Source organism: Mustela erminea, chromosome 16, assembly GCF_009829155.1.
Source record: "Mustela erminea isolate mMusErm1 chromosome 16, mMusErm1.Pri, whole genome shotgun sequence".
In the NCBI taxonomy this organism is placed as follows: Eukaryota; Metazoa; Chordata; class Mammalia; order Carnivora; family Mustelidae; genus Mustela; species Mustela erminea.
In genome coordinates this window covers 19,124,529-19,139,276 of record NC_045629.1, presented here as the reverse complement: position 1 = coordinate 19,139,276, position 14,748 = coordinate 19,124,529, and the positions used below count along the sequence as shown (strand labels likewise).

General features: G+C 37.5%; 1 protein-coding gene across 4 annotated transcripts in view; it reads left to right on the top strand.

Moving 5' to 3' along the window:
- The window catches only part of ARFGEF1 (ADP ribosylation factor guanine nucleotide exchange factor 1), a 153,616-nt gene that overhangs the window by 90,932 nt on the left and 47,936 nt on the right, over window positions 1-14,748 (top strand). For all 4 annotated transcript variants that reach the window (XM_032315798.1, XM_032315797.1, XM_032315800.1 and 1 more), the window contains 4 exons: window positions 2,366-2,477; window positions 2,820-3,025; window positions 3,290-3,374; window positions 8,661-8,832. In XM_032315798.1, coding sequence (XP_032171689.1) covers window positions 2,366-2,477; window positions 2,820-3,025; window positions 3,290-3,374; window positions 8,661-8,832 — 575 coding nt within the window. The remainder of the gene's footprint in view (window positions 1-2,365; window positions 2,478-2,819; window positions 3,026-3,289; window positions 3,375-8,660; window positions 8,833-14,748) is intronic.

The following is a 14,748-nucleotide window of genomic DNA, read 5'->3' as shown; positions in this document are numbered from 1 at the left end:
TTTCCCCTTGTACTTAATCTGTCAGTAAATCCTTTTGAATGTACCTCCTAAATATCTGTGCTATGTATCTTCTCTGCATCTCCCACAGTTGTTCTCGCAAGTCAAACCAACACCATTTCTTGCCTTGACTCATGTAATCTTTTAATTGGCCTACCTTTCTTTGATCTTATTTATTCTGTAGTCTTTCTTACACTTAATTAGAATGAACTCTCTTGAATGAGAGATCTGTGTTTCTGTTTCTACCCCCCTCTTTTGCTTTTAAAGAATAAAGTCACAGCTTCTTATAATAGGATATATAGTACCCTTCATGATATAGGTCTGCTGGAGTCTAAGCTTCATCACCTGCCACTTCTTTAGCTCACTTCTTCCTTCCAACAACGCAGAGCTGTTTGTTATAATGTCGTGCTATTTTATGCTTCCATGTGTTAGAATGACCCCCTTCCTCTCTGAGATGTTTTTTCTTTCTTTTTATGAAATACATAGTCCTTGTTCAAAGCTCAGTTTCACAGTCACCTTCCTCAGGAAAGGTATCACAACCATCTCTGTTACTTCCTTTTCTGTGCTATCTTACCTTGTCAATACGTTAGTTACTGCATTTTTTTTAATTTATTTTTTATTTTCAGCATTACAGTATTCATTATTTTTGCACCACACCCAGTGCTCCATGCAATCCGTGCCCTCTCTAATACCCACCACCTGGTACCCCAACCTCCCACCCCCCCGCCCCTTCAAAACCCTCATATTGTTTTTCAGAGTCCATAGTCTCTCATGATTCACCTGCCCTTCCAATTTCCCCGAACTCCCTTCTCCTCTCTATCTCCCCATGTTCTCCATGCTATTTGTTATGCTCCACAAATAAGTGAAACCATATGATAATTGACTCTCTCTGCTGCATTTTTAATTTTATAATTTTTAAAAAATCATGTTTGTTTTATTAGGGAGAGAGCTTCTAGAGAGCAGAGATTGTGCCTATCTCAGTGAAAAATGTTTGATTTTAAAATTAAAATTAAAAACATTGTAAGATGTTTGATTTATGGTATGAATTAGGACTTGATAGGAATCATTAGGACAGGACAGGTAAGGACATTTTAGACAAAGAAAATGACATGTACAGTGGCACAGAGAAGAGAAACATTTGAGAACTATTGATCAGTATGGCAGAGGCAGGGTTGGGGGGCAGTCACAGGATATGAAATGAAATCATTGAGTTGGATCCAGATTCTAGAAGACCTTATTCTCCATGTAAGCAAGTTTTTAATCTTGTTTTTTTGACTTTGGCATGCTGGTATTTGAAGGCTTTTAGTCAGAGGAGGAGCAGCAACAGATTTTTTCACCAGTTGCCCGAAGGATGGATTAGAATGTGAGCAAAACAGAAGATGGCATAACCATTTAAGTACCATTACCCAGGAGACAGGTGATGAGGGGTGGTGTAATGAAAGTAGAAACTAAATGATGTGGATACAAGAAGAGGACCTTTGAACTGGATCCTTAAGCATGAAGGAGAAATCCACAGTGAATGGAGCAAGTAAAGGACTTATTAAGGAAATAGACTGCAGAAATGCTTTCTGCTTTTAGGATATGTGGGAATAGATGGATGAGAGGGGATGGGATAAACTAGAGCTGTATTGAGAAAGATTTTTGTCTATCGATCTAGTCAGTTTGGACTTGACTTTGAAAACATCAGGTATCTAGGGATTATCTTAATAAAGGAAATAATGCTGTCAGACTGTTGTTTAAACAGTCACCAGATTTCTTTAAAAGCAGAATACTGGGGTGCCTGGGTGGCTTGGTTGGGCTCATGTCATGATCCTGGAGTCCCGGGATCAGGTCATAATCCTGGAGTCCCGGGATCAAGTCCCATGTTGGGCTCCCTGCTCCCCGGGGAGTCTGCTTCTCCCTCAGACCCTCCTCCTTCTCATGCTCCTGTTCTCTTGTTCTTTCTCTCTCAAATAAACAAATAAAATTTAAAAATAAATAAAAATATGAAGGCAGAAAACTTAGACTTAATCAGTGGGTGTATATGGAATGAACCAAGATTACCTGAGCATTAAGGAGAGTATAAATATTAAAAGCATGAGGTATTTAGTATTTATATCTTTACTCAGAGCTTATCTACAACATGACATTATCTCAAATAGTAAAATGGTTCATATCATTGATAAAGATGGCCTTTTTGCTTCGGACTCTTTTCTAAGAAAAGAAAAATAAAACTTCGCATAATGCGATGTTTTGGATATTCATGCATTGATTATATAAAATAACCTATTTTCTAAGTGGTATTAGAAAATTAATTTACTGTAGTTTAAGATCTTCTTTTCAAAGGATTTTCTGTTTCTAATGTTTCTATTAACTTTACATCATCTAGATTTAATAAGAAACCAAAGAGAGGAATACAGTACCTCCAAGAACAAGGAATGCTTGGCACTACACCTGAAGATATTGCCCAATTCTTACATCAAGAGGAAAGATTAGACTCTGTAAGAATACCATTTTTAAAAAAATTCTAACCTTCTCTGTAAAACTCCTTTTTAAGTTAATAATGATAGATACTGTTTCCCCTTTAAAAGTGCCCTCCTAAGTTTGTAAGTAAAAATTAAAGAATAACCTAGGTATTCTTAATTTTGCTTTTTAATTTTCTAAACTCAAAAGAATATCTTTTTATAATAAACATGTGTGTTTAACTTTTAGTTTCATGTTTGAAATAGTTAACCATGTAGTCAAAACCTGTGAATCTTGTAGATTTTTCTATTCTTTAAATGTCATTCTGGCAAATGTAACATTTCATTAGGATATCAGTATTTTTATCTTTTGTTCTTTAGACTCAAGTGGGTGAGTTCCTGGGAGATAATGATAAATTTAACAAAGAAGTCATGTATGCATTTGTGGACCAACATGACTTTTCAGGAAAGGACTTTGTTTCAGCCCTCCGTATGTTTCTGGAAGGATTCCGTCTTCCAGGGGAAGCTCAGAAAATCGATCGGTTGATGGAAAAATTTGCTGCAAGATACCTTGAATGCAACCAAGGGTAAGAAAGATCAAATTCAAGTATTTATTGGTTGCCAGCTATATCCAAGACACTATGGTAGGGAGCATCAGAAGATTCATCATCTGTTACACCCAGAGAATTTAGATTGTCTGTCATCTAGAAGTGATAAGACAATTCCATAAAAACACTTGTAATATGAGCTAGAACATAAATCCTGCAAGAGAAAATTATGGAGGTTTGAGATAATTTATTTAAATGCAACTGTACAAAGAAGTTTATAACATGATACACTTACTTTTCCAGACAAACCCTTTTTGCTAGTGCAGATACTGCTTATGTTTTGGCTTATTCAATTATCATGCTGACCACAGATCTTCACAGTCCACAGGTATGTACAATGTATAATAGACAGTACAAATTAAATAAGTTCTTTTGAATTCAATAAGTACAAGTTGAAATTTTAATCTTATTCAGTGAAATCAGTCACCAAATTGGGGTATTTAATTTGGTGTAGTATTTTACAAATGTGGTTTCTGGGGGCACTGATTTCGGCTCAGGTACTGACCTCAGGGTCCTGAGGTGGAGCCTTGTGTCAGGTTCCACACTCAGCAGGGAGTCTGCTAGGATTTTTGTCGCCCCCTCTGCCCTTCCCCCAGCTCATGCAGGTGTGCTCCCATGCTCTCTGTCTCTCTCTACCTCTAAATAAATAAATAAATAAATAAATAAATAAATAAATAAATAAATTTTTAAGACTTTATTTGGGAGAGCAAGAGAACATGAGGGCATGAGCAGGGAGGAGAGGCAGAGTGAGAAGCAAACTGCCTGTTGAGCAGGGAGCCCCATGGCAACTGTGGGGCTCAATCCCAGGACCTTGGGATCATGACCTGAGCCAAAGGCAGATGCTTAACTGACTGAGTCACCCAGGTGCCTCTAAATAAATAAATATTAAAAAAAAAAAAAAAGTTTTTTGGTAATAATTCTATTTAGACTTTCAGATACCTGAAAAGTAAGTCTATATTTGTCTCATGATTAATAGCTGTATAAAGCTTAAGATAAATGTTAAAGTATGTATATTAGTTCTTTAGCTTATACTTACTACAACATGGAAAAACACTACATAAACTTTTTTTTTTTCTTTTAAACATTTCAGACTCAAGCAATAGAGTGGTTAGTATGGGAATCCTTCATTGTGCCCATCACCCAACTTCCACATTTACCAACTATGGCTGGTCTTATTCATTCTATGTCCTCTCTGTCTCCCAGATCATTTTGAAGTAAATCCCAGGTGTCATATCATTTCATCTGTATTGATTTCAGTGTATATCTCTGAAAGACACATACTCTATTTAAATATAACCGTAATATCATTACTCCTAAAAATTAACAGTAATTTAAAAATATTAGATATCTAGGATATAGAGATAATTATTTTCCCTCTTAAAATTCATAACTCCTTCTTAAATATTAAGGAACTGTCACTTGATTTCTGATACCCATTAGCAAAAAAAATTATTTTTAAAGTTTTGGGTATTTTATACTTTGTTTCAGAATGATACTTGGATATCTTTGGGGGAAAATTACCTTTATAAATTCATTTATTTGCAAGAATTTCTTTATACTTCTCAGGGATAAACATCTAATTATATCTGTTATTCTTAGGAAATAAACTATTACTAATCTTAGAGGTTTGGAAAAATTAAAATTTATTTGAAGATTAAGATTAAATTTTGCAATATAGGGATTTTTGTGTGTGTGTTTTGAGATGTTTAAGGCAGGGTTGATATGGAAAGTATATATCAAATGTATGATGGGAATTATATGCAGAATTACTGTTAAGCATTGCATTACATGCAACAACTATGCATTCATCAGCGATTTATTTGATTTTATATAGACATTTCTTAAAAAGTCATTTACTAATTTAAAAATTGCCCTTGGCAGGGTGCCTCGGTGGCTCAGTCAGACAAGCTCTTACCTTCTGCTCAGGTCATGATCCCAGGACCCACATGATCCCAGCCCCACATAGGGTTCTCTTCTTAGAAGGAAATCTGCTTTTCCCTCTTCCCACTCCCTCCACTCCCCACCACCGCCTCTCCCCCTGCTCATGCTCACTTGTGCTTTGTCACATGCATTTTCTCTCTCTCTCAAAGAAATAAGTAGAATCTTTTAAAAAACAAATAAAAATAAAAATTTCCCTTGGCATATTACTGGGAGTGTAGTTAAAGCAGCTCCCTTTCAGGTTAATATTACACAGTATACTTTTTTCTATGGTGTTATAAGGCAGTCTACAGATGGTAACTTACTTGAATACCTTCATATCCGAGTTTTCTCTCTGGTGTTTTGGTCCAGATCAATACACTACCACCCGTTTGTTTTTAAAATGTTATATGTTTTTTTTAATTTTTTAAAAAGATTTTATTTATTTGTCAGAGAGAGAGTGTGCACAAGCAGAGTGGCAGGCAGAGGCGGAGAGAGAAGCAGGCTCCCCACTGAGCAAGGAGCCCAATGTGGGACTCGATCCCAGGACCCTAGGACCTGAACCGAAGGCAGCAGCTTAACCGACTGAGCCACCCAGGTGTCCCAAATGTTACATTTTTAAAGAATTTGGTTCTGTAAATGAGTTTTCAGCATTATATGCATCTATGTCATATCTTCCCATACATATGTACATCCTGGTGAAATTTGTTTTGAGGAAATATTGAAACATCCTTTAATGTCCTTTAATAGTACCCAGATTGTTAAAAGTTTCTGAACACAGATCAGTTAGGCAACTACTTGAGAACAGTTCTGTGTCTTCATGGCACTTATTTCTGTCCATAGAACATGTGCGTGGTGTCCTGGTCTAGCAGTGGTAACTACTTGTAGTCTCCCCACTCCCTGTTAGACTGCTGCTGGATGGCATCATGCCCTGATATGCAGCCTGCAGTTAGCGAAGAGCTTATGAGTTGCTATGAAGGAAGGTTCAGTTAGAGAACTGAACCCATAATCATGACCCCATATGCTTTGACTACATCAAGATTACATGAACTATAACAAATGACATGATTTTTAAAGAACACAGGTAAACTTTAAAGGAATTCCTTAAAATTAGGACTTTTCATTCTTATATGTTTTCAGAGTTAAAATATTTAAACCAAATCATTTATGTTTCTTTTTCACCTAGAATATTTATAATTAGACTATTTTTTATATATTGTATGAATCAATGAATTTTTTTAAAAACTTGAGGTATATTTAGAACACATTTAATTTTTGTGCATGTATTAATCTCCATCATAGTAACAACTGGCTTGAAGTGACTTAAACACTAAAACTAAACACAGCTTAATATAAGCACATAAAGGGCACGTAGGTGGCTCAGTCAGTTAAGCACCTGCCTTCAACTCAGGTCATGATCCCAGGGTCCTGGGATCAAGCCTTGAGTTGGGCTCCCTGCTCAGTGGGGATCCTGCTTCTCCCTCTCCATCTGCCTGCTACTCCCAGTCTTGTGCTCTCTCGCTATCTCTCTCTGTCAAATAAATAAAATCTTTAAAAAATATATAAGCACATGAAAACAAAAGAGTGGAATGTTCCATAAAAGATAAGCAGGAAAAGAAAAGTAAGATTATGTTTTATCTGACTTTCAGAATCCCATTGTGCCAGAATTGTTCTGTTTGAGATGTATATGTTTATTTAAGGTATCTGAAATTCATGTATTCCCTACTCCCACTTCTGAAAGCTCCCATGCCCACTTCCCAACCCAGACCCACAAGTGTATTGTACTGCTACTTCAAATTTTTATCAAGACTTCTTGTCTTTGGCATTATGGTAAAACAATATGCCATGCTCAAGATCTCCAGGTAATGTTAATCTTCTTTTAGTGTCTTATTGGCAGCACTTGTATGGTCTTTTATTTTAGTGTCCCTGAGTCATTATTTTTTATTATTTGTCAGAAATCCAGGAGAAATGACCTTCATTTATTTATTTATTTATTTATTTATTGAAGTGCTGACTGAAGATGAGTTTTTAAAGTTATGGCTTGCTTATTATTCTGTGCACTGTATAAATTAACAGGAGTCTTATCTTTAGAGTTGCCTTAAATTCTTTAATGGGAAAAGGTGGGAATATATATAATTGAATAAACAGTCAGCATACCTCGTTTTATTTTGCTTTACTTTATGACACTTTGCAGATAATTGTGTTTTTTACAAATTGAAGGTCTGTGGCAACCTTGCATCAAGCGAGTCTGTCAGCGCCATTTTTCCAACAGCATTTGCTCATTTCATGTCTCTCACATTTTGGTGATTTTCGCAATATATCAAACTTTTTCATTACTATTACATTTGTTATGGTGATCTGTGATCAGTGATTATGACCCGTTGAAAGCTCAGATGATGGTTAGTATTTTTTAGCAATAAAGTATTTTTGAATTAAGGTATGTACATTGTTTTCTTAGACATAATGCTATTGCACACTTAGTAGACTATAGTACAGTGTAATATAACTTTTATATGTACTAGGAAGCCAAAAAATTTATTTGACTCACTTTATTGTGGTAGTATGGACCCAAACAGTTTCTCCCAGATATGCCTGTATCTTCAGAGACGTCCTAAGACCTGGATGAGTTTTGGGAGATACAAACATTTTGACTGTGCTAGTTCTCAAGTTTGGTGACAGGGCTACATCTTATAAACTACAAATTATTATTCCACAGACTGATCAAGGTGTGGCGCAGGACATTCCTGTTCAGAGTACTGTTAACAAGACAGAATGTTCAGAAGATACTTCACCTGGATCACCTAACATTCGTTTGCCATGCTGAGTCAGGGAGATTGTTATCTGATTTTAGATGAATTGAGTTGTTACTTTGCATCCACTGTTATATAAAATCAGCTTTTAAGTCATTACAACATATTTATGTTTTCTCAAACTAAGATTTGAATTTTTTTTTTTTAAGATTTTATTTATTTATTTGACAGAGAGAGAACACAAGCAGGCAGAGAGGCAGGCAGAGAGGAGGAAGCAGGCTCCCTGCTGAGCAGAGAGCCCGATGCGGGGCTCGATCCCAGGACCCTGAGATCATGACTTGAGCCGAAGGCAGCAGCTTAACCCACTGAGCCACCCAGGAGCCCCTTGATTTTTTTTTTTTTTAAGATTTTATTTATTTATTTGACACAGAGAGATCACAAGCAGGCAGAGGGGCAGGCAGAGAGAAAGGGGGAAACAGGCTCCCCGCTGAGCAGAGCGCCCAATGCGGGGCTCAATTCCAGGACCCTGAGACCATGACCTGAGCCGAAGATAGAGGCTTAACCCTCTGAGCCACCCAGGCACCCCTAGATTTGAATCTTTTTACTCCCATATGTTTTTAATATTTGTCATGGTCCTTTTTTAAAGACTGTAGCTAGAGCTCTTAAACCTTGGGCAAAAACAAATAGTTTCATTATTTGATTTCCCTGTTTCTTACTATAAATTACTTGTGTGCCCATCTGAGAAGGTGTATTAGCATATGTCAGGCTAGGTCTTTTCTATATTGCCTTCATTTTCTAGGACTGTTTTTCATTTTAATAAATGTTGAATATTTTCCCCTTCCTGTCCTCAAAGTATTTCTAAATTCTCTTCTAAGAGTATACATATTCTTAAAATAGGAGTAGTTTTTAAGTAAGTTTTAAGAATCATAATGGTTTTTCCTTTCTAGGTTAAAAATAAAATGACAAAGGAACAATATATAAAGATGAATAGAGGTATCAATGACAGTAAAGACCTTCCTGAAGAGTACCTATCAGCTATCTATAATGAAATAGCTGGAAAAAAGATATCAATGAAAGAAACAAAAGAACTCACAATCCCTACAAAATCAAGTAAGCAAAGTAAGTATCCAAATCAATTAAAGTCAGATTGTTCAGGAGGATAAATAAGGTTTCCCAAGAGTTTTTCAATTGGTTTACAGAAATTCAGATACTATTCTAATGAAAAGTATTATACAGTTTGCTGATATAATTTTTTTTTCACATTCTGAGTAAAAATAGAAGTGTATAAAATATGCATGGATTCATGTGCATTTAATAGATACTTGTCAATTTAGTAGTAAATCTCAGCATGTAGTTGGACATCAGCAAGACAACTTTGGCAGCCCCGCTAGTCTGACTTCAGCTCTCACTCTTTTTCTGCCTCCTCGTCATCTATAAGCAACACAATTCTATCTCTTCATCTATTGCTATACATAAACATAAGCTGGAAGTAGGAGTGAGTCAAGGATTTGGGAAGGTTAAGATTGTGAGGGAGCTCATGGAGTTGGAAATCACTCCTTCAGATGCACCACAAATTATATCATTATAGAGGTCCTAGATGTAACCAGCATGGGAAGCCAAGTGTAGGCTTGGCTCCATTCTAGACATGCTATACATGTGGGCAGTGGTGATTAAATTAGAACTAAAATCTGACTATAAGAATAAGATGAGGGTAGTGGCTCAAGAATATAGCAGCTCAAGAATATGTAATATGGAAAGAAGACTCCTGCCTTTCTGAGCACTCCACCTGGAAGTGAAATCTCAAGCTTTATGTCACAGAACAGATTGCAGTAGCACAGTTCTGTTGCCAGGAGAGGAGCAAGGGCCTATGTGACACGTGTATTTCCAGAAGTTGAGGGCATTTGTGATACGTGTATTTCCAGAAGTTGATAGAGAATTATGAGAGTCAGGGGCTAGGGACATGTTAGAAGGAATAGGGAAATATAAATGGCCTTATCTTTTGGAATAATGTAGTAGATGATTCTAAGGAGTTTTTGTACTCCCCTCATTTTATAGATGAGGAAACTGAAGTCCAGAGAGGTTAGGAAACTTAGAATCATAGAATCTGTAAGGTGAGTATAACGAAAAAACTTTATATTGAATCTGTACAGCTAAAACCCAAAAAGTGGCAAAGCCAAATCTTGAACTGGTGTCTTTGGCTCATTCTGCAGTCCAGTACCAATCAGCAGTTTGCTTGGTTGTGTTATTTTCAGCTCTTCTGCTTATAACGTTGTCAGATATACTGCTCAAGACTTCATTTTCACACCTAAGTAGATGCCAGTTCTGTGACTTAGCTGTTTTTTTCTCAGACCCATAATAAAACATCTTCTTACCCTCCTTTCTCTGGCCTATTTTGTCCATGGTGGTAGAATATCAATAAGAAGCAGGATATGGGAAGGCTGTAGGTATACTGAAATAGTGATGTCATCCCGGAATGCTAGGGCCACTGGTTTAACTCGGGAGTCATCATTCAAGCCTGTGTCGTCCCAGGATGCCCTTGCCTTTTACTTGTCTCCTCATATTTTCCCATCCCATATTTTGGTTGTTTACCTAGTTCTTCCACTGTGCCAGATTTATACCTACTCTATTTCCTTCTCATAGGTTTTCCACTTACCCCAACTCTTTTTTTTTTTTTTTAAGTAATTATATAATATATTTTTCCCCAGGGGTACAGGTCTGTAAATCGCCAGGTTTACGCACTTCACAGCACTCACCATAGCACATACCCTCCCCACTGCCCATAACCCCAACCCCCTTCTCTCAACCCCCCTACCCCCAGAAACCCTCAGTCTGTTTTGAGAGATTAACAGTCACTTATGGTTTGTCTCCCTCCCAATCCCATTTTGTTTCATTTATTCTTCTCCTACTCCTTTAAGCCCCCATGTTGCATCTCCCACTTCCTCATATCAGGGAGATCATATGATAGTTGTCTTTCTCCGATTGACTTATTTTGTTAAGCATGATACGCTCTAGTTCCATCCATGTCGTCACAAATGGCAAGATTTCATTTCTTTTCATGGCTGTATAGTATTCCATTGTGTACATATACCACATCTTCTTTATCCATTCATCTGTTGATGGACATCTAGGTTCTTTCCACAGTTGGGCTATTATGGACATTGCTGCTATAAACATTCAGGTGCACGTGCCCCTTCGGATCACTACATTTGTATCTTTAGGGTAAATACCCAGTAGTGCAATTGCTGGGTCATAGGGTAGTTCTATTTTCAACATCTTGAGGAACCTCCATGCTGTTTTCCAGAGTGGTTGCACCACCTTGCGTTCCACCAACAATGTAGGAGGGTTCCCCTTTCTCCACATCCTCGCCAGCATCTGTCATTTCCTGACTTGTTAATTTTAGCTATTCTGACTGGTGTGAGGTGATATCTCATTGCGGTTTTGACTTGTATTTCCTTGATGCTGAGTGATATGGAGCACGTTTTCATGTGTCTGTTGGCTATATGGATGTCTTTGCAGAAATGTCTGTTCATGTCCTCTGCCCATTTCTTGATTGGATTATTTGTTCTTTGGGTGTTGAGTTAGCTAAGTTCTTTATAGATTTTGGACACTAGCTCTTTATCTGATGTGTCGTTTGCAAATATCTTCTCCCATTCTGTCAGTTGTCTTTTGGTTTTGTTAACTGTTTCCTTTGCTTTGCAAAAGATTTTGATCTTGATAAAATCCCAATAGTTCATTTTTGCCCTTGCTTCCCTTGCCTTTGGCGATGTTCCTAGGAAGACGTTGCTGCGGCTGAGGTAGAAGAGGTTGCTGCCTGTGTTCTCCTCAAGGATTTTGATGGATTCCTTTCTCACATTGAGGTCCTTCATCCATTTTGAGTCTGTTTTTGTGTGTGGTATAAAGAAATGGTCCAATTTCATTTTTCTGCATGTGGCTGTCCCATTTTCCCAATACCATTTATTGAAGGGGCTGTCTTATTTCCATTGGACATTCTTTCCTGCTTTGTCGAAGATTAGTTGACCATAGAGTTGAGGGTCTATTTCTGGGTTCTCTATTCTGTTCCACTGATCTATGTGTCTGTTTTTGTGCCAGTACCATGCTGTCTTGATGATGACAGCTTTGTAAGAGAGCTTGAAGTCCAGAAATTGTGATGCCACTAACTTTGGCTTTCTTTTTCAATACTCCTTTGGCTATTCGAGGTCTTTTCTGGTTCCATATAAATTTTAGGATTGTTTGTTCCATTTCTTTGAAAAAGATGGATGGTACTTTGATAGGGATTGCATTAAATGTGTAGATTGCTTTAGGTAGCATAGACATTTTCACAATATGTGTTTTTCCAATCCAGGAGCTTGGAACATTTTTTCCATTTCTTTGTGTCATCTTCAATTTCTTTCATGAGTACTTTATAGTTTTCTGAGTATAGATTCTTTGCCTCGTTGGTTAGGTTTATTCCTAGGTATCTTATGGTTTTGAGTGCAATTGTAAATGGGATAGACTCCTTAATTTCTCTTTCTTCTGTCTTGCTGTTGGTGTAGAGAAATGCAACTGATTTCTGTGCATTGATTTTATATCCTGACACTTTACTGAATTCCTGTACAAGTTCTAGCAGACTTGGAGTGGAGTCTTTTGGGTTTTCCACATACAGTATCATATCATCTGCAAAGAGTGATAGTTTGACTTCTTCTTTGCTGCTTTGGATGCCTTTAATTTCTTTTTGTTGTCTTATTGCTGAGGCTAGGACTTCTAGTACTATGTTGAATAGCAGTGGTGATAATGGACATCCCTGCCATGTTCCTGACCTTAGTAGAAAAGCAGTTTTTCTCCATTGAGAATGATATTTGTGGTGGGTTTTTCATAGATGGCTTTGATAATATTGAGGTATGTGCCTTCTATCCCTACACTTTGAAGAGTTTTGATCAGGAAGGGATGTTGTACTTTGTCACATGCTTTTTCAGCATCTATTGAGAGTATCATATAGTTCTTGCTCTTTCTTTTATTAATGTGTTGTATCACATTGATTGATTTGTGGATGTTGAACCAGCCTTGCAGCCCTGGACTAAATCCCAATTGGTTGTGGTGAATAATCTTTTTAATGTACTGTTGAATCCTATTGGCTGGTATTTTGGTGAGAATTTTCGCATCTGTGTTCATCAAGGATATTGGTCTGTAGTTCTCTTTTTTGATGGTATCCTTGTCTGGTTTTGGGATCAAGGTGATGCTGGCCTTATAAAATGAGTTTGGAAGTTTTCCTTCCATTTCTGTTTTTTGGAACAGTTTCAGGAGAATAGGAATTAGTTCCTCTTTAAATGTTTGGTACAATTCCCCCGGGAAGCCATCTGGCCCTGGGCTTTTGTTTGCTTGGAGATTTTTGTTGACTGTGTCAATCTCCTTACTGGTTATGGGTCTATTCAGGTTTTCTATTTCTTCCTAGTTCAGTTGTGGTAGTTTATATGTCTCTAGGAATGCATCCATTTCTTCCAGATTATCAAATTTGTTGGCGTAGTGTTGCTCATAGTATGTTCTTATAATTGTCTGTACTTCTTTGGTGTTAGTTGTGATGTCTCCTTTTTCATTCATGATTTTATTTATTTGGGTCCTTTCTCTATTCTTTTTGATAACTCGGGCAAGGGGTTTATCAATCTTATTAATTCTTTCAAAGAACCAGCTCCAAGTTTTGTTGATTTGTTCTATTGGTTTTTTTGGTTTCTATTTCATTGATTTCTGCTCTGATCTTTATGATTTCTCCTGCTGGTTTAGGGTTTCTTTCTTGTTTTTTTCTCCAGCTCCTTTAGGTGTAGGGTTAGGTTGTGTACTTGAGACCTTTCTTGTTTCTTTTTTTTTTTTTTTAAGATTTTATTTATTTATTTGTCAGAGAGAGAGAGAGAGCAAGAGCGAGCACAGGCAGAGTGGCAGGCAGAGTCAGAGGGAGAAGCAGGCTCCCTGCGGAGCAAGGAGCCCGATGTGGGACTCGATCCCAGGACGCTGGGATCATGACCTGAGCCGAAGGCAGCTGCTCAACCAACTGAGCCACCCAGGCGTCCCCCTTTCTTGTTTCTTTCTTTTTTTTTTTTTTAAAGATTTTATTTATTTATTTGACAGAGAGAGATCACAAGTAGGCAGAGAGGCAGGCAGAGAGAGAGGAGGAAGCAGGCTCCCCGCTGAGCAGAGAGCCCGATGTGGGACTCGATCCCAGGACCCTGAGATCATGACCTGAGCCGAAGGCAGTGGCTTAACCCACTGAGCCACCCAGGCGCCCCGCCCTTTCTTGTTTCTTGAGAAAGGCTTGTACTGCTATATATTTTCCTCTCAGGACTGCCTTTGTTGTATCTCACAGATTTTGAACCGTTGTGTTTTCATTATCATTTGTTTCCATGAATTTTTTCAATTCTTTAATTTCCTGGTTGACCCATTCATTCTTTAGAAGAATGCTGTTTAGTTTGCGTGTATTGGGGTTCTTTCCAAATTTGCTCTTGTGATTGATTTCTAGCTTCAGAACATTGTGGTCTGAAAATATGCAGGGAATGATCCCAATCTTTTGATACCGGTTGAGACCTGATTTAGGACCGAGGATCTGATCTATTCTGGAGAATGTTCCATGTGCACTAGAGAAGAATGTGTATTCTGTTGCTTTGGGATGAAATGTTCTGAATATATCTGTGAGGTCCATCTGGTCCAGTGTGTCCTTTAAAGTCTTTATTTCCTTGTTGATCTTTTGCTTGGATGATCTGTCCATTTCAGTGAGGGTAGTGTTAAAGTCCCCTACTATTATTGTATTATTGTTGATGTGTTTCTTTGATTTTGTTATTAATTGGTTTATATAGTTGGCTGCTCCCACGTTAGGGGCATAGATATTTAAAATTGTTAGATCTTCTTGTTGGACAGACCCTTTGAGTATGATATAGTGTCCTTCTTCATCTCTTATTATAGTCTTTGGCTTAAAATCTAATTGATCTGATATAAGGATTGCCACTCCTGCTTTCTTCTGATGTTCATTAGCATGGTAAATTCTTTTCCACCCCCTCACTTTAAATCTGGAGG